The 27,242-nt window shown below is 35.8% G+C and overlaps 1 protein-coding gene across 1 annotated transcript in view; it reads left to right on the top strand.

Moving 5' to 3' along the window:
* HDX (highly divergent homeobox) overlaps positions 1-20,713 on the top strand; it is an 83,815-nt gene extending 63,102 nt beyond the window's left edge. The window contains exons 8-9 of the mRNA XM_036439822.2: positions 4,137-4,259; positions 17,637-20,713. Of these exons, the coding sequence (XP_036295715.1) occupies positions 4,137-4,259; positions 17,637-17,762 (249 nt within the window). The 3' untranslated portion in view covers positions 17,763-20,713. The remainder of the gene's footprint in view (positions 1-4,136; positions 4,260-17,636) is intronic.
* Positions 20,714-27,242: the final 6,529 nt, after the last annotated feature.

Here is a 27,242-nt window from a genome sequence, read left to right on the forward strand (position 1 = left end):
TTAAAATGTATTTCCAACTAACAAAATTATAAAGTTGTCTGTTCTGAAGTACTAGATTTAGAGTACCTTTAAATACACTACCCTTATAGGAAAACACTTCCTTGTCACTGAAGGGCACTATTTAAGTAGAATTTGAATGTCTGTTGTTTTTTTTCAGGGATATTGTAAATAGTTTTTTGTTTGATTGTTTTGTTTTCTTATTTTAAATAGTATAACAATAATTTCTTTTTAAATTTAATTTAATGTTATTTATTGCTGACACTATTATAGATGTCCCACTTATCCTCCCTTCAGTAATTTCTCCTACATGATCTAATATCTCCTACATGATCATATACTGTATTTCTAAATGCCTGGAACAGGATTAAAATGCCTCTGCAAGCCACTGCTTGGCACGGGTTATGGAAACTACAGACAAGATGACTGGTTTGCATAACTGTTAAATGTGCTCCTCTTAGCACTTTCAAGCAGTTCAGATAAAGTTGTGCCCAGAACTCTGAGGATTCAGTACCCTATTAAGGTTAACTTTTATAACATATAACCGTCCTACATAAACTTCTTTAACTCTCAAACAACAGCCCCTACATAGAAACATATATTTTTATGATCAATATTAAAAACATTTCAGTTCATTTCACCTGTGAATTTATTGGGTAAGTGAAACCTCCTGTAACAGTTCTCATTGCTGATTTCAGGATATTGATTTAAAACAATCTCATCAGTTTGGAAATTTAATCTTTCTTCAGAGCACATTTGCATTTTATTTTCATACACGTTAGTACTTCTTGTTTTGGAATCAAAATCTGTAGGTTTCTTAAGTATAATTCCTTTTAAGCTTCTTGAAAGGAAAGACATATTTATCTATGTGTTATCTGGTCTAGTGTTTAGCACATGGGTGTCCAGTAACTAATTCCTGATTGAGTAAATACATTAAAGTATCCCTGGAAATATTTTAATACTATTATGCAAGTATTCGTTTCTATGAAATCAATTAAGTTAAGACGCTGGATCATAATAACTTTTTCCTACACTAAATTAAACAATCTTCCATTATTCTTGGGATTTATTGTAGCAGAATGAATGAATATTTCTGATGTGCATTTGATAATTGTTACTGTTCAACCATTAGTGCTCAGTTTGGGTGTACTAGAGTTTCTCATTGAGATATATTCCTAAAAATCCATATTTCTAGGAGTTCTAACTAACCCAAATGCTTATGAGACAAATTAGTGATCTCTGAGACATGAGTACTATATCATAAAACAACAACTTGAATATTCCCTACAATCATCTTGGAGAAGAACTGGCAAACTTTACTGGAATGTAGGGATGATTTTAACAACACAAATGAGCAGATATTCTTTTCTGAAAGTCAGTGGCTGATGTTGTCATACTAGTTCTTCTCAAAAACACTCCATTAACTTAGGAAAATCTCTAAAGTACACATAAATTACTGCTTCTACTCTTGGAAGTGTTTAATAGACTTGCAAAATGCAGCTCTAAGAAAAAATGTCTGCAATATTATCTTTAAATTGTTTATGTTTTTCAAATGCATAAATACTGAGGAAGAGGAATGTTCAGATGAGAAATTAGAGGTCTGCATATCAATAGGTGTTTCATGATTTTTTCAAATGTGAATTACTGTTTTTAATTTTTTAATGAACTCTAAATTCAGCTTAAAAGGATTGTATATTCATTAGAAATACTAAGATAATGATAGATATCTCCTGTATTCAAAAAGACTTCCTGGTCAGCACTTTATTTATACTATAGTTCTGACAATGAGTACAAAAAACAAACAAAAACAAAAAAACACCAAAATTTAGAATTAATCAAATGTATTATAGCAGAAGCACATTGAACTTTATTTTCGTGCTTGTAAATATGATTGCTGCAAAGTGTCTTTGGATAAGGAATTTAACTTGAATCATCATTTGCAGATGATTCACTTGATATTAAGTGTTCTGAAAAGGAAGCAATTTTGCTAAGTAAAATAAGTTCTAAACTGAGCTGATGAAATTGATGTAATAAACATGTTCATATATTTATTGGGATTAATACAACTGCATCCTTTCATCTGAAAGAAGAAAAATGCCCAGCCCAGCCGGTGTGGCTCAGTGGAGGTCACAGTTCAATTCCCTGTAAGGGCACATGTACAAGTTGTGGGCTACATTCCCAGTAGAGGTTGTGCAGGAGGCAGTCAAACAATGATTCTTTCATCACTGATATTTCTATCTCCCTCTCCCTCTCCTTTCCTCTCTGAAATCAATAAAAAATATATTTTTAAATGCTCATAAAATTAAGTTATTTTAATGTATTTCAAGAAACTTTTTTTCATTTTTTTAAATGCTGCTAAAGGTCTTGCTGTGTATTTTGAAACATTCTCCAGCTTCAAGGAATACTCATAGATTATTTTCATGTGTTTTGGCAAAGAGGCTGGCTAATAATTTATTTTTTTAACTTTAATCAGTTTTTTTAGATAAAATTTCCATAAAATAAAATTCACTTCCTTATACAGTTAGATAAATTTTGATAAATGGACACAGTCATGTAACCATGAGTACAATCTGTTTATTCATCTACTGATGATCACTTGTGTTGTTTCTAGTACTTACTTGGCTATTGTGATTAAAGAAAGCTGCTATGAATATGTATGTCTTTTTGTGGACATGTTTTTTCCATTTCACTTGGGTAAGAGTAGGATTGTTGAGTGAAATGATAGGAAAGAGTAGATTTAATTTTATAAGAAACTGCCAAAACATTTTTTAAAGTGGATGTATCCTTTTACACTCATACCAACAATGTATGAGACTTTAATTGTTCCAAATTGCTATGAGCATGAACTATTGTCAGTCTCCTTAATTTTAGCCATTGTAGTATGTTAGTAGTACAATTTCATATCAAATTTAATTTTCATTTCTTAAATAACAAATGATATTAAGCACTTTAATGTGTTTATTGATCATTCACATATCTCCTTTTGTAAGTATGTGTTCAAAGGCTTTGCCTGCTCTTTATTTGTTTCTGGTCTTATAATTATGTTGCAAGATTTTTTTTATGTGTTCTGAATGCAGATCCTTAACATATATTTGATTTACAAATATGTAGCTTGTATTTGTATATTATTAACATTATCTCTTGAAGGTCAAACTTTTTTTAAAACTTTGATGAAGTCTTTCTTTTAGGTTTCATGCTTTTTGTGCCCCCTTGAGGAATCTTTGTCTAACACAAGGACACAAAGATTTTTATCCTCTGTATTTTCTTTTTTATCTAGTTTTAGAATTTTAGGATTTACTTTTCAGTATATAATTCATTTCTTAAATATATCAGAGAATTTTAATGGCCATTTTCTTATTTGAAACTCATCCTCAAACCTAAAATATCCAAATAGTATTAGTATTATATTATTTTATTGATGAGTAAACAAAGTCACAGAGAATAACCTTTCAAAGTTTACACAATTATTAATAAACTTAGCACTAAAATCCTCCCAAACCCTAGTCTATTGCTTTTGTCTTACGCAACTAGCAAAAACAGTGAAGAGATAATTAGTCTCAAATTAGTAGGAAACAGTGGTATATTTGGAGATATTTTCTGAGTAATAGACTCTTACATAAAGACAGGGGACTCAGAGAACTACTTAAGACAGTTTTAGTAATAATTCAAGTCTCTCCTCGGTAAAAAAAAAAAAAAAAAAAAAAAAAAAAAAAAAAAATATTAACCTTTCTAGTTCTCAGTATTTGGTTTTGTGAATGATACATTCAGTATTACTGGATTTGTAATTGCTTTTTACTTGGGGTTAATTGGACTCTATTCTTAATCCTATTCCAAATGCGAATTAGGTTAATATAGGAGGAGTCTTTGTAATAAGGGAACTGTGTCTTGATTTTTCTCTTACTGGATTAATTTCATGGGACTTTTGACCTTCCAAATTGTTTTCTGTTAGTGGTTTGCTTAAAAACAGCCTTTGAGTAAAAGGACAATTTCCTTCTGTGCTTTAGATTCCTTTATGCTAAAATTTTATCTTCTTCATTGTCTCTCTAATTTGATTGCTTTTAATAATTTTATTGTGCATCAGCTATGTACAATCCCAGTTTGTATAGGGAAATTATATCATTTGATGTTTTCTCATTCAGAATGAAGAAGTCAGATTCATTGAAAATGAGCTAGAGATTCAAAAGCAAAAATACTTTAAACTTCAGACATTTGTTAGAAGCCTGATACTAGCTATGAAAACTGAGGATAAGGAACAACAGCAGGTAGGTGCCAGAAGAAAATGATAAGCTGTAAATGGCATGTAACACTTGGGTTTTTCATATTTTTATACTATTCGATACATTCCTGCTTTCCGTCAAGGAAGGATTTGTTACTTATAACATTTTTTAGTACAGATTTCTTGAGATTTGGTAGAAAAGCAATATAATTATTAACATATTTTATTACAAGTTAAATTAAATTTTAAAAAATAAATTTAAAGGTCTCAACATGTTTGTAATGGCAGCTACCTTAATTGGAGAGGCACGTACTAGGGGGTCTTTGGTGAATAAAAGTCATGAAACATTTACTTCTTTTCTGAATTTCAGTTGCTTTCTAGCCTACACTAGAGTTCACAAATGTTTGAGTACCTTCTATTTCATAATACATTGCTCACAACTAAAAAATATGAAATTACTTTGTGAAATTCTTTATGACCACAGTGTATCATTTACTTATCCTAATTCAACTAAAGTATTTGAGTTCCCTACCCAAAAGGTGAAATTAATGTCTTTTTTGTTGCTGTGGATTTTCATTTACAAATTCTTCTTAAAAGACATTTTCAGTATGATTTTACTAGTATGTGAAATTTTATAATTATTAAGCTTGTTAACAAAAACAATAGAATTATAATGTTCCATTTAATATTAAATGTGATACTGCGGGTGAGAGTGCTTCCTACTTGGTAAACATGTGGATGTGTTGTGAGAGTGGCTCACATGCAGAGAGTGCATTTACATGTTTGCTGATTGTAAGAAGTTTCCACAGATGAAAACTACCCCCACACATTTTTTACCCATTTTTCTTCCATTGCCTATATACTTCTGATGCTAAGAATATTGGGACATATTTGTATTATGCTCCCATCTCAAGTCCTGTGTCATGATGCAAGGTCTTTAGAAGAGGACATCTAGACACATTGAGAGGAAAGATCATGTGAGGATGCAGCAAGAAGGTGGACATATATAGGCCAGAGAAACAAGCTTCATAAGAAACCAATCCTGCCTTCATCTTAGACTTCTAGCCTCCAGAAGAAACATTTTGTTCATTAAGGAAGAAAATACAGAATTACAAGATGGTGGCAGATTAAATTGGAGCTACACTGACACTCTCCCAGGACCAAACTGAAGTTACAACTAAAATATAGAAAAACCATTCTATTAGTCATCTGAAGACTAGCTGGAGAGAACCCTGATAACCAAGGATAGAAAGTGAAGACCACATAGAAACTAGTAAAACGTGTGGAAGCATGAGATGGCTTTTTGGGCCCCCACACGCAGCAACTGAAGATCTGGAAGGATATCTCAGCTGTGGGAGGATCCCACTAAGGATTCTGGGGTCTAAACCCCACCCTTGGTACCCAGCCAAGAGCATCAGAACTGAGAAAGATGACCATACGATATCTAGCTTTGAAAAGCAGTGAGATTTTGTTTGCCAGGAAGAGATGGCTTGAAATGCAAGCACCCTCTTAGAGAGCCAATGCACAAAATTTTGTGTGCAGCCACTCAACTTAGGCACCTGCAAAGGGAGGGCAGAGTGGACTAAAGCTGTGTGAAGAGAATCCAGGATTAGGGCTTCTGGAGATAGAGCTTGGAGGGCAGCCACCTGGTTTCCTGTGCTGAGTCATTCCCTTATACAGCAGAGGAAATCTTTCTCAGACAGACCTTTAGTATCCAGGCAGCTATTTCTTGGGGTTAGGGGAGGGGAAGCAGTTGTCCCACTTTGTTAGAAAACCACTCTCCCCACCTTGTGGAGTTTACACCTTGCTGTGGTCTACAGCCTCAGGCTCATTAAGAGACCGAGAATAACAATCAAACTGCAGGAAGAGGTGGATCTCTGGGTACTTTGTGTGTGTTTGATATGCTTTTGGACCCAGGGCTAGGAAAAGCAGACCTGGGTGCACATCTTGGTCCTGTCCAAATACACCCAACCCTAGCACTGGTAGCCAAAAGCTGTGGATTACTGATATCTCCAAATAGGGTACTCAGGACCAATCACAAACATTTCTGACATTATCCTGCAATAGAGACTCTACAAAAAGACCAGGAGTTATAGCAGATCTATCTAATACCTAGAAACATACCCAAAGAGTTAGCCAACCTGGGGAGACAAAAAAAAAAAAAAAAAAAAAAAAGCCCCAAATGAAAGAAGAAGAGTATTTTCCAGAAGAAGAGATAATGAAATGGAGATGAGCAATGTATCAGATATAGAATTCAGAATGATTATTACAAGGATATTCAACAGCATGAGAAAAGGTATAGAAACTATGAAAAATGACCAGTGGGAAATAAAGAATGACATAGCAGTAATAATGCATTGGAAGGAATAAACAGGAGATTACAGGAAGCAGAGCATCAGATCAGCAAATTAGAAGACAGCGTAGAAAAAAAAAATCACTCAATTGGAGAACAAAAAAGAAAACACAAATATCTTGTATGCATATAAGCATAACCAATGGACATAGACAATGATGGGGATGAAGACTGGGGCCGGGGGACAGGAGCAGGCTGAGAGAGGACAATGGGGAGAAAGGGGACATATGTAATACTTTCAAAGATAAATAATAAATAAATAGCAATGGTGATAAAAATAAAAAGCATGGTGAAATAGAAAAAGTCAAAATAAAAAAGGAGAAAGTATAAGGGAGCTGTGGGACACCATGAAATCATTACAGGAGTCCCAGAGTATGAAGAAACAGAACAGGGGATAGAGAACCTGTTTGAAGAAATAACAGCACAAAACTTCCCTAACATGTCGAAGGAAAAAGTCAAATAAGTTCAGGGAGCAAAGAGAGTCCCCAAAGAGACCCAGGCCTACACACATCATAATTAAAAAGCCAAAAATTAAAGAAAAAGAGAATCTTAAAGGCAGCAAGAGGAAAGAAATGTGTTACCTACAAAGAGATCTCATAAGGTTTTCTACTGATTTCTCATCAGAAATTCCTCAGTCCAGAAGGGAATGGCATATAGTATACAAAGTAAGAAAAAGCAAGAATTTGAAAACAAGACAACTATACCCAGCAAGGCTATCATTCAAAATAGATGGTGAAATTAAGAGCTTTCCAGAACAACAACAAAAAAACAACAACAAACAAACAATAAAAAAAGGCTAAAGGAATTTACCACTAAATCAGCTTTACAAGAAACATTAAAGAGGCTGTTGTAATAATAAGAAATATGTATATCTAGAGAAAAGCATGGTTTAATTAAAATGGCAATTAATAAGGAACTATCCTATCTAATAAAAGGGAAACATGCAATGGACCATACTTCTGCTCTGCCCACCAGCCATGCACCCACCAGCCAGTCAGGAGCAAATATGCAAATTAACTCAACCAATCTGGCAGTTAATTTGCATATCCAAGTGCAGTGCAAAGACTGAAGACAATGTAGGAGGAAGCCAAGATCTGCAGAAGGGAGCGAAACTGTGGAGAAGTAAGCAAGCAGGGCAGTCTAGAAGGGAGGGAAGCAGGCGGGGCAAGGGAGAAGGGAAGGAAGCAGGCAGGGTGGCTGAGACAGCCACAGGAAGCCTTATTCTTGCAGAAATCTTCCTGCAATGGGACTCTAGTCAATAATGACCTTAAATGTAAATGGATGAAAGGCTCCAATCAAAAGGCATAGGGCAGCTGAAAGAATAAGAACACATGACCCAAATATATCCTGTCTACAAGAGACCCACCTCAGATCAAATGACTCACATAATATGAGAATGAAGTGATGAGAGTGAAAAAAAATTTCCAGGCAAATCAAAATGAAAATTAAATAAAAGCTGAGGTACAATCACTCATGTTAGAAAAAAATATACTTCAAAATGAAGGCCATAACAAGAGACTAAAGATCTTTATTGTATAATAATGAGGGAATATGCAAATTGACCATCACTCTGCTGCAAAGATGGTGGTGCCCACAGCAGAGGCAGGGGGGTTTCTGTAATACAGGGTGGTTGCACCCACAGCGGAGACGGGGTTTCCATAACATAAGATGGCTGCACCCACAGCAAAGGCTGAGTTCCTGTACTGAGCCTTAATGAGCAATCATCAGGAACCTGAGCTGTTCATCCTCCAATCCCCCATGGGACTTGACAGGGGACCTCAGGCCACTCCCCCCATTGTGGTGTCAAACCAGGGAACCTCAGGCTGCAACCCCCACCCAGCAGGGCTTGACAGGGAACCTCAGGCCATGCCCTTCTCTCGACAGGGCTTGACAGGGGACCTCAGTACATGTCCCCCCGCTCCTATGCCAGCCCCGGGGACCTCAGGCTGCTCTATCCACCTGGCGGGGCTTGACAGGGGACCTCAAGGTGCGCCTCCCACCCTGGCACTGGGCCAGGGGACCTGAGGCCACAACCCCACCCAGGCACTGGTTGGGGAGACCTGAGGCCATACCCCCCTACATGGTGGGGCTTGACAGGGTATCTCAGACCAGCCCATGGCCCAGTGGGGCTTGATGGGGGATCTCAGGCCATGTTCCCCACCCAATAGGGCTTGATGGGAGACCGCAAGGCGCATCTCCTGCCCCGGTGTGAGCTGGGGGACCTCAGGCCATGCCTCTTGCCCTGGCACTGGTCCAAGGGACCGGCTAGGTCTGGATCTAACCCAATGGTAGTGGGGTTGGCCGGGTCTCGCATGATTTCGAGGTGCAAGTGGGTAGGCGGGGTCTTGACTCTAGGTCCCATGGTGCTACCCAGACTCTAACAGGAGGAAGGTTTTCATATACATTTTACTAATTTTGTTTCATCTCTGACACTTCTATTATAGAGAAAGGGCAAATAGCAATATTAAAATATTTCCTCTAATTCATCCCCTTTTAATGTGTACGAATTTCAATTACCAGGCCACTAGTCATTATATAATACTTAAGGGATTGATCAGAGAAGAGGATACAACTCTGGTAAACATATATGCACCCAATATAAGAACACTTAATATATTTATTAAAAAAAACACACACACTTCTGGAGCTCTTTAATGAAAAAATTGACAATAATGCAGTCATAGTAGGGGACTTTAAAACCACAGTGACTTCACTAGATAGTTTTTCCAGAAAAGAGTCAAGAAGGGGGAAACTGTGACTCTAAATGATACACTAAGTCTGATGGATTTAATTGACATTTACAGAGCATTTCAACCCATAGCTGCAGAATATACATTCTTCTCAGTGCACATGGAACATTTTAAAGATAGACCACATGATAGGACACAAAACAAACCTCTAAATTTCAAGAAGAATGAAATCATATCAAGCATCTTCTCAGATCACAATGACATGAAATTAGAAATCAACAACAGTAAAAACATTCATGCAAACACATGGAGGCTAAATAGAATGTTATTAAACAATGTATGTGTTATAAAAAAGACCAAGGAAGAAATACATAAACTTCATGGAAACAAATGAAACTGAACACACAACAACCCAAAATCTATGAGAAAGAACAAAAGCAGTCCTAACTGGGAAGTTCATAGCACTACAGGCTTACCTCAAAAAACAAGAACAAATTCTTTTCTTTTTTTTTAAATATATTTTTATTGATTATTTTACAGAGAGGAAGGGAGAGAGATAGAGAGCTAGAAACATTGATGAGAGAGAAACATCGACCAGCTGCCTCTTGCACACCCACTACCGGGAATGTGCCCACAACCAATGTAAATGCCCTTGACCAGAATCGAACCTGGGACCCTTCAGTCCGCAGGCCAACACTCTACCACTGAGCCAAACCGGTTTCGGCAACAAGAACAATTTCTAACAAACTTTATAACCCTACAACTTAAAAAATTAAATAGAGAACAATCAATAAAGTCCAGAATAATTACAAGGAAAGAAATAATAAAGATCAGAGTGGAAATATATGACAAAGGGACTAAAAAAATACACCAGATCAATAAAACCAAGAGCTTGTTCTTTGTAAAGATAAATAAGATTGATGAACTGTTAGCCAGACTCATCAAGAAACAAAGAGGTGAAGTAACAACTGACACTGCAGAAATATAAAAGACTACAAGAAAATATTAAAAACAGCTTTATGCAAATAAGCTAGAAAACCTGGAAGAAATTGACAAATTCCTATAAAAATACAGTTTCATAAAACTAAGTTAGATAGAAATCAGAAAACCTAAATAGGTCAATATCTACTTATAAAATTCAAGCTATAATAAAAATACTCCCAGAATACAAAATCCCTGGTCCTGACGCTTTCACAGGGGAGTTTAGAAAACATTCAAAGAATAACTAACACCTACCCTTCTTAAATTATTCCAAATATTCCAAGAGGAAGGATCACTTCCAACCTCTTTTTATTAGGCCAGCATTATCCTAGTTCCTAAATCAGATAAAGATATTACAGAGAAAGAAAACTACAGGCCAATATCCCTGATGAACATAGATGCTAAAATCCTCAACAATATGTTAACAAATCAGATCCAGCAATATATTGCAAAAATTATATACCATTGCCAAGTGGCATTTAATCCAGGGATGCAAGGTTGGTACAATATTTGCAAATCAATAAATGTAATAAATCACATAAACAAATTGAAAGACAAAAATCACATGATCATATCAATCGAAGCATAAAAAACATTTCACAAAATCCAACATCCATTTTTGATAAAAACTCTCAACAAAGTGGAAATAGAGGGATCATACCTCAACACAGAGGGGCCATATATGACAAACCAATGACCAACATCATACTCAATGTACAAAAACTAAAACCATTTCCCCAAAGAACAGGAAGAAGACAGAATGTCTGCTTTTACCACTCGTCCTCAATATATTATTGGAAGTGCTAGCCACAGTAATCTGATAAGTAGAAAACATAAAAGGCATCCAAATTGAAAAGGAGGAAGGAAAACTCTTATTATTTGCAGATGGCATGATATTGTGCTTAGAAAACCCTAATTATGCCACCAAAAGACGATTAGAGTTAATAAAGAAATTTGGCAATGCAGCAGGATACAAAATTAACACCCAGAAATCAATGGCATTTTTAAATGCCAAAAGTGCTATTTAAAAATCCTATTTACATTTGCAACAACACCAAAAATATTAAGAAACTTATGAATAAACTTAACCAAGGAGGTAAAAGACCTGTATTTGGAAAACTACAGGATGTTGAAAAAAGAGATAGAGTGGAAGATTATACAGTGTTCATGAATTGGTAGAATTGACATCCTTAGAATGTCCATTCTACCCAAAGCAATGTATTGATTCAATGCACTCCCTATTAAAATACCAACTTCATATTTCAGAGATCTAGAACAAATACTCCAAAAATGTATATGGAACCAACAAAGGCTTCAAATAGCTGCAGCTATCTTGAGAAAGAAGAACAAAGTTTAAGGGATCATAATACCAGATATCAAGTTATGCTACAAAGCCACTGTATACAACACAGTCTGGTATTGGCACAAGAACATTCACTTAGATCAGTGTATCAGATCAGAAAACCCAAAAATTAACCCGAGCTATTATTCTCAATTAATATTTGACAAAGGAGGGAAGAGAATATAATGAAGCAGAGACATTAATAAATGGTGTTGGGAAAATTGGACAGGTACATGCAGAAAGTGAAACTAGACCACCAACTTACACCACATACAAAAATAAACTAAAATGCATAAAATACTTGTGTTAGTCATGAAACTAAAAATTCTTGAAGAAGCCATAGGCAGCAAAATCTCAGATATATTTTATAGCAATATGTCTGCTGATGCATCTCCTAGGGCAGGGGAAATAAATTAATAAATAAAAATGGGACTACATCAAAATAAAACCTTCTGCAGAACAAAAGAAACCATCAACAAAATGAAAAGGGAGCCCACTGTATAGGAGAACATATTTGCCAATGATACATCTGATAAAGGGTTAATATCACAAATATATAACCGACTCCTAAAATTTAACAAAAGGGAGAAGACAAACAATCCAATTTAAAAAATGGACAAATGACTGCTCTAGCTGGTTTGCTCAGTGGATAGAGCATCAGCCTGCAGACTGAAGGGATTTGGATTTGTTTCGGATCAAGGGTATGTACCTCAGTTGCATGCTCTAACCCTGTCCCCAGGTCAGGGCCCATATGGGAAGCAACCAATTGATGTATCTCTTTTGCATTGTTGTTTCTCTCTTTCTGTCTCTCCCCCTTCTTTTTACTCTCTCTAAAAGTCAATGGTAACATATCCTTGGGGGAGGATTAATAAAAATAAAAAAATGGGCATAGAGCTTAAGTAGACACTTCTCCAAAGTGAACATACAAATGCCAAGAAACATATGAAAAAATGCTCGAAGTCATTGGTCATCAGAGATGCAAATTAAAATGACAATGAGATATCACCTAACACCTGTCAGAATGGCTATCATCAACAAATCAACAAATGATAAATGATGGCCAGGATGTCAAGAAAGGGAACTGTAATACACTGCTGATGGAAATGCACATTATTGCAGCCACTATAGAAAACAGTATGGAGTTGCCTCAGAAAATTAAATATGGAACTCCCATTTGACCTAGTCATCCCACTTCTAGGAATATATCCTAAGAAACCCAAAACTCCAATAAGAAAGGATGTATACACTCCCACATTCATAGCAGCACAATAGCTAAGCTCTGGAAACAGCCCAAGTGTCCATCAGTAGATGAGTGGATAAAAAGTAGTGGTACATTTACACAATGGAATACTATACATCTCTAAAAGAGAAAGAACTTACCATTTGCAACAGCATGGAAGATCCTGGAGAGTGTTATGCTAAATTAAATAAGCCAGTCAGAGAAATTCAAGTATCACATGATCTCACTCATATATGGAATCTAATGAGCAAAATAAACTGATGAACAAAGTAGATCCAGAGACATAGAAGCATGGAAAAGACTGATGAACTCAGAGAGGGTGGTGGGAAGAGATTAACAAAAGAACTTATATTCATATATGCAAAGCCCATGGACACAAACAATAGTGTGGTGAAGGCCTGGGGAGGTGAGGATGGGGGTGCTAAGTGATACCAAATTTATCTCTGAGTTGTATACTCCAATCTTGATTCCTTATCAGAAAGGTAACCATTGAATAAGAAATAATCTCAGAGGTTTATATTCAGTAAGAAATCTCAAGAGTACAAAAATCTATTCCTTATATACTAATAAGATTGCATGTACCATCCCAGAAATCTCCAGGGGAAGAGATTAGAGTCTATGCATATCAAAATTCTCCCTTAAATATATATATATATATATATTAGAGGGCCGGTGCACAAAATTTGTGCTCTGCGGGAGGAGGAGTCCCTCAGCCTGGCCTGCAGTCTGGGACCCCTTGGGGGATGTCCACCTGCTGACTTAGGCCTGCTCCCTGGGGGATCAGGCCTATGTTGGCAGTCAGACATCCCTCTGGCAACCCAGGAGCCCTCAGGGAAATGTCCAACTGACGGCTTACAGGCCTAAGCCATAGTAGGACATCCTTAGTGTTGCCTAGGAGGAAGGAGAGGCTCCCGCTACTGCTGCTGCGCTTGAAGCTGTCAGCCTTGCTTGTGACTGAGAGGATCTCCCTCTGTGGGAGCGCACTGACCACCCAAGGGCAGCTTCTGCATTGAGCATCTGCCCCCTGGTGATCAGTGCATATCATAGTGACTGGTCATTTCCTGTCATTCCACCCTTAGGTTCAATTTGCATATTACCTTTTTATTATATAGGATATATGTATGTTTCACTGAAGTACTGAAACCACAAAATTTAAACTAAAAAAATTACTAATGAGGCTCAAACCAGCATCTATATTATGTGTTCATTTTCATGAAATTTGCTCCCCCCGTGCCACACACACAGGCATCTTAGTAATCTTCAGTTACTCCCTTAGCCAATTTTATTTAAGCTTATTGCTTTATTGTGTTAGTTATGCTTGTTCCATGGAATACTGAAAATTTGAAAACCTAAACTAAAATTTTTATAGAATAAGGTGCTAATCTTGAACATGGTCCTGTGGGTACTTTAATTTTAAATAACTGTAAAAAATTAGTCCAACCATAGGAATAACTTGGAGTGTGGTCCTAGTCCCCAAAGTCATAGTATGGTTTTGAATTTAGAGTTATACAACCAACAAAATAGCAGTTTCTGTATCTCTTATTATCTAGGAATAGTATACAGATTGCATTTTCTTTGTTAATTCTAACCTATCCCCAGCTTGCTTCTTTCCCTAAAACCACTAACAAATAAGAAAAGTAACTTCTTTACAGTTTACATTTCTCCTTCTCTTATACTTTCTTCTGATAAATACTACTGAACTAAGATATGGAAAAAATGTTGGCTGAGAAACAGAAAATGTTATACAAAAATTTTACTAAAACTCATAGTTTATATAATAAGCACCCAAATAGAGACTACTAATTTCTATAGTTGATATCAGGTATAATGGATTTTAAAATATGGTTTCAAATTACAGGAGACACTAATTGTACTCACTAAAGTTATATGGGTGATATCTTAAATTACTGATTTAAAACTATGAAATTTTTAGAAGTTTATTTCTAGAAGGAATTTGTTTCATTGATTTATCATTTAAAAAATCCTAAGTGTTTTTCCATCAATCTTGATTTGGATGTTAAGTGAGATGAGTGGTACAGAGAATTTTGCCCTAATGAAACAATCCAGGCTTATATGATACAGTTTGACTGAAGTATACTACTCAAAAGCTTTTTAAAAAAAATAAATGGCCATTTTATGATAAAAATAATATTGCAAGCCCTGTACTGTCATTAGTTAAGGTCTTTCTTCTCCTGATAATTCACTATGTAAACTTAGTCGGGTCAATTGCATTTCTTGAACTTCAGTTTCTCTGCTTTGCAAGTAAGATCAGAATGATTAATATCATGGAACTTGGCATTAACACCTTAGGTCCTAGAATAAGTGTTCCAAGATTGATGATATATTTGAGATATGTTTTAAATCTTTTGGGAAGAATGGTCCTAGGTGAAGAAAAAGTTAATTGTGTTAATATCTAAGAAAAAGGCAGTTCTAGCAATTGGTATACCTCAAATATTTGTTCAGTGTACCAGTGTTGCAACCTAGTAATATACTGAAAAACATTTTTGAAGAGGTTTTTATGCAATAGTGTTGTAGATTGCCTCAAATATTAAAGTTTTTCTATTTCATACTACACTTATTTTGCCAGTCACCTATGTGAAGTGCAATGACAAAGAAATAAATAGAAGTACTTCTTTGATTTTAAGATCTGCCCACTAGAATTTGGAATGTCAAGTTTGCTATTCACTTGACTTTTTAATACTCTAAGCACATGTTCAGTGAATGTTAATTGCAACACTTTGCCCTCTCTTATATAGCTCCTTCACAAATACAAATTGAACTAAATACAATGATATATTCTTCACAAACTATTATCAGTCAATGTCAGCAAAGGCTTTGTTTTACCTGGACTGGGTTAGTGGTAAGCAACAGTTATAGAAGAAAATGGCATCGTGTCCTATTACTGAAACCTAACAACTTAAAAATCATGTAGTACTCTCAGGTGACTGCTTTGTAAATACTGTCAATTTCAGCAAGAAATTCAAGAACTCTTTTTAAAACTTTACACAGAGAAGAAAAAAGGGGGGGGAGTACAGGAGAGAAGGAGGGAGGGAAGGAAGAAGGGAGGGGGAGAAAGAGAGAGAGATTTGTTGTTACACTTATTTATGCATTCATTGTTTGATTCTTGTATGCACTCTGACAGGGATCGAACCCACAAACATGTCATATCAGGATGATACTCTAACCAAGTGAGCTACTTGGCCAGGGCCAAGAAATATTTAATAATATAATGTTTTTCAGACAGGAGTTAGTTTTTTTCTTAGTTGCCTGACAAAAAGGAGGAAGTTTCTAATGTTGCCTCTCTGCTATAAGATAAAAAGCAAAGGATTTGTAGATCTCACTTCCTTTAATAAGGATAGTAGGAGCATACTGTCTTATTTCAACAGTGGATTGCATATGTTCTCCGACATGCCCCATTTTTCTGTTCCTTAATTAGGTCATGGGAAGCTTGCATTTGTTTTGGTTCCCTTGGGCTTTCCATCCAAAGCCCACATTACAAATAATGCTGTCTAAAAATTTCTCTGATATGCTACATTATTTTTACCCTGTTTCCCCGAAAATAAGACAGTGTCTTATATTAATTTTTGCTCCCAAAGATGCGCTAGGTCTTATTTTCAGGGGATGTCTTATTTTTCCATGAAGAAGAATACGGTACACATTTATTGTTAAATGAAAATAAAGGAAATTTATTACCTGTATACGATAAGGTAGTACGGTAGTTGTCAACACAAACCAGACAAACTGTGAATCCTACAGTATCAAGAATTTACTCATTTATTCAATGACAATCATGTCATCATCTTCTGGAACATCATCATAACAATCCAATTCCTGAGTTTCCTGGTGAATTTCTTGTGACTCCATTTCTTTCAGAATCAGTGGACCAAATCTCTCATGTTTAGCCTAGGGGGGCCTTATTTTCGAGGGATGCCTTATATTTCACTCAGAAGGAAACCTGTAAGTAGGTCTTATTTTTGGAGGATGTCTTATTTTTGGGTAGTATTGAGAGCAGCAAATCAGTCGTTTTCTTTATAATTTTTTATGGTCAAGTGGGCATCAACACTGTCAGCCATATAAAACTTGATTGATACTTTATTTCTCTTGTATGGATGCATGTTTTGCATCACTAGTAGAAATGATTACACATAACAAAGCTTAGTTCATGGCTCTTGACTTATCCTAATTACTCTCGGTAGAGAAATGACCAGCACTCTAAATATATCATTACACAGCTAGATTCACTGGTTCAGCTGTGCCCCGGTGGGTGTTTGGTCATCTGTGGATATATGGGCATAGTCTAAGAAAAGAAAAATTACTTAATCTTTTAAAATTGTTGAAGTTTAGTCTAAAGTAAAAAAAGGTGAATTTCTTTCTCAATGGTTAAGTTCTTTGTCCCACTGAAGTACAAAATAGGTTTTTGTGAAATGTGTTTTTCTCTAAAAGACAGCATAACTAGGCAGGGGTATTTTAATAAGGAATGTAATTTTAAAGCCCTTTATCAGTGATCAGTGAACACTCAAAACTCATATGGAAATTACATATCTGAAACACTTCAAAGCATTTGATACAGAATAGTTCATCTCTCTCCTGGTTTTCCTTTTGTCTGAGATTCTACTTTACATAATCTACACTCTCAAATACTAGTGTATTAAGAATTTATCTTTTAGGTAAGATATCATACAAAGTCCTGAAAAAGAATGTTCCTTTCTTTAAATCCATAAGAATAAATCAACACCAGAGAACTGCAACTATTAACATAACATTGGGGGGGAATCTGTCCACATACTAATTCAAAATAATTGATTTTTCCGACTCAGGCACTGCTGTCAGATTTACCTCCTGAATTAGAAGAGATGGATTTCAATCATACCTCACTGGAACCTGATGATACCTCACTCGGTGTATCTTCTTTGTCAGAGAAAAATGCCTCAGACTGTTTGTGATTTGAGGGGGATGATATATGACACAGCTTTTACGCTGACTAACAGGAGTGCATTCCAATATAATTGCATTCTGTTGCCCTGAAATTCTTCAATTGGAAAAACATATTGTTGAAACCAATATGTTCTGTGAAGAATGGATGAGATATAATGGCTACAGTACAAAAATTGTTTGTGAAATTTAAAAGCATATTTTGAGAGTTTTTCCCAAATTGATAGAAATGTGAGAAAATATTTAATTTTGAAGAGCTTAGCTATGAAATGCATAATGTATAACTTTTGAATTTTTTGTTTGGTTTTATAGAAAAATCTTAGTTTTAATAATAGCTTAGGCCAGAGACAAAATAAAAGTATTTCAACATTGCTTTATCAAATTACTGAAGCTTGATTATTGTCTTTGTAGTCATTACATCTTACTTCTTTCTCTCTCCTTTGCTAACATATACTTTTACTCAGGAAAGTGGACTGAAAATTGAAATGAAACTTGGAAAGTGATTTAACCTGTACGAGTCTTGGGATTATTTTTCAAGCCCTGTGAAATTTGATTTAAGTTAATGATTGAATATTGAAGTGATTATTAGTATATAATTGTAAATTGTTGCTATTCTTCTATTATCTAACCCAAACATTTCAGGGGAGGGAGCACTACAGAAAAGTAATTCACCAACATGAAGTTAAATAAATTAAGTGTACAGAAACAAAACGTAAAAGATTAGTCAATAGAAATTCTTCATCACTGAAAATGAAAAATATTGATATTCACATTTTACTAGTAGAATGGAATAACGGAATTACATAAAATGTTGCACAAATATTACAAGTTTATCATCATCTTCACAATAGTTTTGACTTCTTAAATATTTTATGAGACACAAAATCAAGGTAGGCCACTAAGATTATTATTTTAAAATATATTTTTATCGATTTCAGAGAGGGAGAGAATCATTGATTGGCTGCCTCATACACACCCCCTATTGGGGATTGAGCCTGCAACCCGGAAATGTGCCCTGACCAGGAATTGAAACATGACCTCCTGGTTCATAGGTCTATGCTTAACCACTAGCCATGCTGGCCTGGCAAGATTGTGTTTAATTTAGTCATTCAGCTTTGCCATAAAATTTACTTCATTTCCATGTGAGGCTTGCACAGAGCTATCAGCCAAGGATAATATAAAAAAAGAGTTATACCACTTTGGTTGTAAAATCCAATCTCCTGGATTTCCTGGATGCTCTTCTATGAGCACACTACCCATTTATTCTATTAGCAGGTACCAGCTGGTAACACACTGTAGACAATTTGCAGACCTTTCATTCTGGGTACCAGATGGCATCACCAGAGCCAATAAAAGGGAAAATGCCAGTTTCTCCCTGAGCACACAGTGTCATATATTTGTGGGTTGACAGTGTGGAATCATGTGCATGATTAAATTACTATCTACACATAAAAAATGTTAAAGAAGTAGCTTTCATGACTCTTCGTCATCAAGTTTCTATATCAGATAACTTTGTAATTTTTAAGAAAAACAATTTTGATCTTGGAATTCACAGATACCAATTTATGAATGCAGAAAGGTGGTCATTAATGCCTTTGACCTTGAAATGTCTCCTACCACACACACAAATAACTAAGGTTTATTGATAATTCTTCCTTTTATCATCTATTGATTTAATGTAATGTTACTGTCATCTTACTATGGTTCTTTTGTTAGCAGAAATATATAAATGGTTAGGTATGCTCCTGTTTAGCTGACAGCCATATGGTTCATTGCAAACAATGTTTAGTACTCCTTGATGACAAGTCAAATTTTATTCAGAAAAAAAGAGTGCTGAGTAACAATTGAACATCAGATATTAAGATTACATTTATCTGGTTTTTTGTTTTTACCAATTCTTCCATGAGATAAAGAGTCCCTACTATATACAGCAAATGTATAAATCATTTCTTAATGTAGCACGAACAAATTCCAGACCTTTAAGTTTCTCATAAGATTTCCTTCCTAATCACTGAGTTTAATTTTAAACTCTAATTTTATTCTGCTTCAATTTAAATACCTTCTTATTTGGTTCTTGTTACAAAGTAAGGAAAGATGATTTTTTTCCCTACATCTTTCAACTATATGGATTTTATTTGTCACATCTCAGCATTTAGTCACTAAATCAAATATTATTTGACCTCCTGCTTTAAGGACATTGGATTTTAATTCCTCAACAAGCCATAAACTTCAAAACAAATTATTTCTTATCACTTTTTCAGGTATATTAATACAGTTTATTTGACTATGAAGTTGAATAGATTTAAGGATTCTGCTAGGTGTGATTCCTAGAACCCTAGTCCACAATTTTGAGAGAAAGCATAGATGATTCCCTTGTCCCTATTTAAAGTTCCATTAAAAGAGAAACTGCATGTAGGGATCCTTTTGTTTTGGCATTTATACTTCATCACCAGAGTTATTTATTTTATCATCGCTGGAATTTAAACATTTCTAAAGTGAAATATGGTTATGCTAAAGCAGAAACCAAAGGAAATATCTGAATCCAGAAGGAAAAATCATAACAGGCAAGGTGTATGCCAAGGTGTCAAGTATTAAAAAAACACACACCTCTATTATGAAGAAAAATTGTTTCTTTCAGATTGGAATTGCTTTTGAGACATTTTAGTGGAGGAAAAACATCAGTTCGTGATTTCTTTTGTGAACGTCTTCATGACTAAGGGGAGAAAAAAACCCACTAGGGTTTCTTTTTATAGGACTGTGACTCAATAGTGAAACAGACCACACTATCTGAATCATCTCTCACAAAAACAAATGTTAACATGAAAAGCCATTTTTTTTTCTCTTTTACTTTGATGTTTGCTTTCAGTTTAGGACAGTCAACCAATTTCTAAGCAGGAAATATGCATCTAAGAGCACTTAACTTCCAAAATATATATTAAGATATAAAACAAACAAAAAATGAAGATACTGCCCTAACCGGTTTGGCTCAGTGGATAGAACGTCGGCCTGCGGACTCAGGGGATCCAGGTTCGATTCTGTTCAAGGGCATGTACCTTGGTTGCAGGCTCAAACCCAGTGTGTGTGTGGGAGGCCGCTGATAGATGTTTCTCTCTCATAGATGTTTCTCTCTCATAGATGTTTCTTACTCTCTTTTTCCCTTCCTCTCTGTAAAAAATCAATAAAAATATATTTTAAAAAATGAAGATACCTTTCTCATCTCAGCCAAGCTAAAATTATTCACAAGAAAAATAAAACTGCAGCTACTCTGGTAAATAGGAACATTAACACATGCAAGGAAAACTTAAAAGAAAATTGGCCTTTTATGGAACCTGGGAATGTTTTGTTGTAAGATCAGTTATAACAGCAGGACTTTTTTGTTGTTGTTAATTCTTACATTGATTATTTTTCCGTTTTTGGATATTTTTCCATTGATTTTTAGGTAGAATATAACAAAGGAGGAAAGACAGAAAGAAACATCGATGTGAAAGAAACGCATCGATTGGTTGCCTTCTGCATAGAGTCCCGCCCGTGGCCTAGGCCAGGGAGGAGCCTGCAACCAAGGTATATGCCCTTGACTTGATTTGAACCTGGGACCCTTTGGTCCACAAGCTGATGCTCTATGCACTGAGCCAAACCAGCTAGGGCAACAGTGAGACTTTTATACTACCATTGCAATCATGTGATAAGAAATGTTTATGATTGTTGGAGAAGAATAGTCTGCAGCCAAATCACATCCCATGCTCTGAATACTACCAACACTTCAAAAGATGTTCAAGAAGTCTTTTTTTTCCTAAGACAGCAGCATCTATTTCAAGGTACTCTCATAGTCAACAATCTGTAAGTTTGTAGGATAAAATGTAAGATGTCTATTTAAAAGAATTCTAGACTCTAAGATGGACTTTGTTGCCTTTTTTGAGGGGAAGGAGCATTTAGCCCATTTCCAAGGAAGTTTCCTAGTCTTAGCCTGATAGTTTATGATCATTTTTAAGAGACATTAACTGCTGTCCTTCCTACATGTTGCAGTAATGGTATACCAGGAATAATGTTTATTTTAAAATATATATTAGATTATCATTCATATCCTAAAAATTCCAGATTCTGATAAATTTGCCTTTTAAAAGAGTTATAAGAACCAGAGTGTCTAAACGATGGGTAAATAAGCTTATCTTTGAAGTTAGTGTTATCCTTGGCGGACAGTACTGTGTTATGCTCTTCACAAGCTATGCTCTGTTGATGATATAATGGAGGAACCAATTAACTTTTGAGTCTACAGCCAGAATACCATTGCCCAAAACAAATCTTTATTAATAACAGATTTGCTAAGGGGTAAAAGAGAAAAAAAGATATTTTCATGGAATATAATTATGATTGTTCGATTAAAGTATATACTGAGTATATTGTTCCACACTGAAATTTTATGTTGCATTCACTTGTTAAGTAATTAATTTTAGAAATCTTGCATCCCATTTTACTGGTACTACCTCTGAAACATACTAACACTTTAAAACCATATCAGACTCTAATGTAAACTTTTGTATGATTTTTTTTTTACTTTTATAGAGGCAATAAATGATTTCCAACTAACAGCCATCTATTGCTTTATTTTAATGTCTATTTTTTCAAGTTTTTGTGTTATAAGCACTGTATTCCTTTAAAAGATCATTTTTCCTCAGAAAAAAAAATAAGGGTCTGTAAAAAGACAAACAATGCTGAGAATAATAAAGTATCAGGGAGTCCAAAAAGGGATAATATGGAGTACTCAATTGGAAATTTGGTTTATTTCCAAGCTGACATATATATCATCCTTTATTGACTTTACTTACTAATTAATTACTACAACACCAATGAAATAGATAAACATTCTGTAACAGATTTGTTCATGGTATTATACCTAAATGGTTAAATCAGCAAGTAAATTGCCACAGTATAAACAAAGAATTATGTTTTACAGCTGATTTTTTAAAGTGGTGATACGGCATCTATCTTTAAGCTGTCTTTGACACCAGTTGAACAGGCTTTTAATTCGGGTAAAATACACCCATGCCTTTTTTCTCAATGTTTTATACAAATTAAAAGTCTTCATATTACTAATGGGGGATGATATGGGGTGAATTTCAAATAGCACATCAGCAGTTTTCCTTCCCAGTTGATAAATTTTCAAGAATGTTGCAAGAAGAGATACATATAAACATACACTTACAGTGATCCAAGTCTTTTTCAGATTTGTAAAAACATTGACGAAGTGGTGAAATAATTTGTTTTTAAAAATGAGTGGAAATCTTTATAAATCTATATAAAAGACAAGTCAATGGATGAGTATGATAAGATTAAATGAAGTTTCACATCCTTTAAGACAATTTTTTTTTACATTTCTTGTTTACATTTCACCATATTATGAAAGTAATAAATGTTCATTGCAGACATTTAAAAAATGTATTATAGATCATATATAGAAAAACAAGCCCTAGCTGGTTTGGCTTAGTGGATAAATCATCAGCCTGTGGACTGAAGGTCCTGGGTTCGATTTGGGTAAAGGGCATATGCCTGGTTGCAGCTCAATCCCCAGTAGGGGGTGTGCAGGAGGCAGCCAATCAATGACTCTCTATCATCATTGATGTTTCTATCTTTCTGCCACTACCTCTCCCTTCCTCTCTGAATCAATAAAAATATAAAAAATATAAAAATAAAAACAAAACCACTTGTAATCCCACCACCCAATAATAATCATTAACATCTTAATATATCACATTCTAATCATTTCGTGTGCATATTACATATTACATATATTCAACAAAACTAGAATTATACTGCATATGCAGTAATATGTCCAGCTTTTTCTCTCAATGATGTATCAGAGCATTTTCTCATGTAAGGATTTGTCACCAAGGTATTGCACTCTCAATTGCATTTAGTCCTAAAGGGTTTTTTGTAATTTACAAGGAAAAAGCAAACTTTCTAATGATGACAATATAGCTGGTCTAGAGGACTGACAAATAACTACATACATTACATAAAACTATATTTCTTACCCTATATTTAAAACAAATTATGTTATTTCTTTACCGTCACACAAATAAAGTTCCTCTATTTTGGCTGCAAGTTACAAGATAGCTTTCCTTAATATTTTTATCCAAGTACCATTTTTATTATCTGCACCAGTAAACTATTATAAACTTTAAAAATAAAACAAAAATCATGTTTAGGTATGAAAGATCTCATATTAGGTACACCGTTATGTATTTGCAATAGTGACTGTGTTGAAGTCAGAACACGTTTTCAAATTTTTCCTAATATGATTATTTCTTTTCATTATAGTGTTTTGTTTCATCCAGTTTGTAAGTTTGATAAATTTTGCCAATTCTGGATTTTCTGTAAAATGACAACATTTTATTATGTAATCCTATCTAATAAAAGAGTAATATGCAAATTATCACTCTGCTATACCCACAAGCCATGCCCACCAGCCAATCAGAGCTAGTATACAAATTACCCCCAACCAAGATGGCTGCAGCCACAGAGAGCAGGAGAGAGGCTTGGGTTTCCCTGGCAATGGAGAAGTCAAGCTTTCTACAACCTGGCCAACCCAGGCCTCCACTCAAGGGTACAAAGTTTCAATTTTAGAAGGTAAATAAATTCCAACAGAAATGGCAGCAGCCACGGAGCTGGAAGAGTGGAAGGCTAGGGCTGCCCTGGGCAATGGAGGAAGCCAAGCTTTCACAGCCCTGGCCAGCTCAGGCCTTCACTCCAGGCTACAAAGTTTCAATTATAGAAGATACATAAATTCCAACAGAAATGGCTGCCTCCATGAAGCAAGCAGGAAGCTTGGCTCCGCTCCAGTCTATAAAGTTTCAATTGTAGAAGATAAGTAATTCCCAGATACCAGGGCCTCCGCTTGGGTGACCAGAAGGCCTAGCTGGCCTGAAAACCACTATAGGCCTCTCACCCAGGCTGCCCTACACCCCAAGGAAACCCCCACCCTGATCCGGGACACCCTTCAGGGCAAACCAGCTGGCCCCCACCCATGCACCAGGCCTCTATACTATCTAATAAAATAGTAATATGCAGACTGACCATCACTCCAACACAAGATGGCTACCCCCATGTGGTCAAAGATCCTGCCCCCATGTGGACACAAGATGGCACCACAAGATGGCACCACAAGATGGCCAGCAGGGGAGGGCACTTGGAAAAGACCAGGCCTGCAAAGGAGGGCAGTTGTGGGCAATCAGGCAAGCAGGGGAGGGCAGTTGGGAGGCTCCAGCTCTGCAAGGGAGGGCAGTTGAGAGGGACCAGGGCTGCAACTGAGGGCAGTTGGGGGCAATAAAACCTTCAGGGGAGGGCATTTAGGGTTGACCAGGCTGGCAGAGGAGGGAAGTTGTGGGCAAACAGGCTGGCAGGGGAGCAATTAGACATCAATGAGGCTGGCATGGGAGTGGTTAAGGGGTGATCAGGCTGGCAGGCAGAAGTGGTTAGGGGCAATCAGGAAGGAAGGCAGGCAAGCATTTGGGAGCCAGCAGTCCTGGATTGTGAAAGGGATGTCCCAGATTGAAGAGAGGAGTGCAGGCTTGGCTGAGGGACACCCTCTAACCCCCATGCACGAATTTCATGCACCGGGTCTCTAGTATTATATATACTAAAATTATTATATTCAAGTATCTCCTTTGTGACCTAAGCCACATGAAACTCTAATCTTTCCCAATACTTTGGTGACTCTATAATTAAAAATTAGATCTTTAAAGAGACTTATTAATATTTTTCTCAAGCTGTTAGGAGACCATTGGATACACCGTTTCAATAAAGTTGGAACTGGTATCAATAATGCTTGTTAGCTTAAATTGGATATGGCACAGTTCTGAAACTAGTCACAGGTTGAGTTTCCATTCAGATTGTTTAAACAAAGGGGGGAAAGCCTCTGCTATAGGACCACCACATTCCTGTGTTGCTTACCTTGTCTTATAGTCTTTCACAAGTCACAAAAGAACATGGGCAATATAGGGGTGGATAGTCAATGTTATGCTTGATTATATCGTTTAAAATAATTGAAGGTTATGTCAATACAAGTCAACGCCCACTTTCCATGCATCTGTTAGAACCCACCCACTTTCCATGCATCTGTTAGAAGTTTGTTAGTAGTGATTAATTGTAAATAATTTTGTATAAAATGCAATCATCCCTAATAAAGATAATGGGTCCATAAACTTTTCATACCGCAGTGGCATTTGCTTAATCTGATGAATTACTTGCAAAGTTGGGTGAAGAGCAGGGCACAGAGAGAAAGATAGTTAGGAAGGTGGGCCATTAAAACTGGAGAGGAATTGCCAAAACCGGTTTGGCTCAGTGGATAGAGTGTCAGCCTGCAGACTGAAGGGTCCCGGGTTCGATTCCAGTCAAGGGCATGTACCTTGGTTGCGGGCACATCCCCAATAGGGGGTGTGCAAGAGGCAGCTGATCAATGACTCTCTCTCATCAATGTTTCTATCTCTCTATCTCTCTCCCTTCCTCTCTTTAAAAAAAATCAATAAAATATATTTTTTAAAAAGCTGGAGAGGAATAAATATAAGTCTTGAGGGAGGCATAACTATAAAGGGCACTACAGTGACTGGTGGGCAGCAGAAAGGGAATTCTAGACTCTAAAATCTAGAAGGTTAAATGTATGTGCAATAATATAATGCAACAATTAGGGTACAGTACTATAGCAGTTAAGTCTTGGTTTCAAATCTCAGTTTTAACACTGTATGATCTTGGAAAAGTTATTTGGATTATGTGTTTAAGTTTCTTTGAAAACTGTGATAACGATAGCACTTATCTTAAAGATGCTGTAAAAATATGACAATCTATCATAAAATGGTTAGCATAGTGCCTAGCATAAAAAAAGTACTCAGTAAATGTTAGCCAATGCTATTATTATTACTTCAATAAAAAGATATTGAAGAGATTCAAATACAATTCCAATCTACCAATTTTATTCTGTGCAAAAATGGTTCAATGCAAACATCTTCAAAACACAACTTGAAACAATTTCATATATATTTTGTATCTTACTAGCAGGGTTGTCACAATTTTATCAGTAGTGTCCTCAATCATCTTCTAACTGCCTTAGAAAGTTTATAGTCATTCTTCTTTGTCAAAGAGCTGCTATGACATCTGGTTGAATCAGACTCACCTTGCACTGAAAAACATCGATATTGTGTAAGATATTCCACCTACTTTTATTTATCTGTTATCTGTATGTATTAGTATCTAGTAATAATTAATGTCGTTTTAAACATTCGTTTAAAATCTTGCTTGGCGTTGACTTGTATTGACATAACCTTCAAACACGTGGTATCTACAGAACATGTGAAGTGCAATTAACAATTTTTGCTTGAAAAAGTTTGTGTTTGGTTTGGTTTTTGTTGCAAAACTAGGGCTAAGAAGATGGCGGATGAAGAGCATATTCGGCACTGCATGCTTTACGAGTTCCAATTAGGAAGAAAAGCAAGTGAGGCTGC

Source organism: Pipistrellus kuhlii, unplaced genomic scaffold (genome assembly GCF_014108245.1).
Source record: "Pipistrellus kuhlii isolate mPipKuh1 unplaced genomic scaffold, mPipKuh1.p scaffold_m20_p_16, whole genome shotgun sequence".
Classification (NCBI taxonomy): domain Eukaryota; kingdom Metazoa; phylum Chordata; class Mammalia; order Chiroptera; family Vespertilionidae; genus Pipistrellus; species Pipistrellus kuhlii.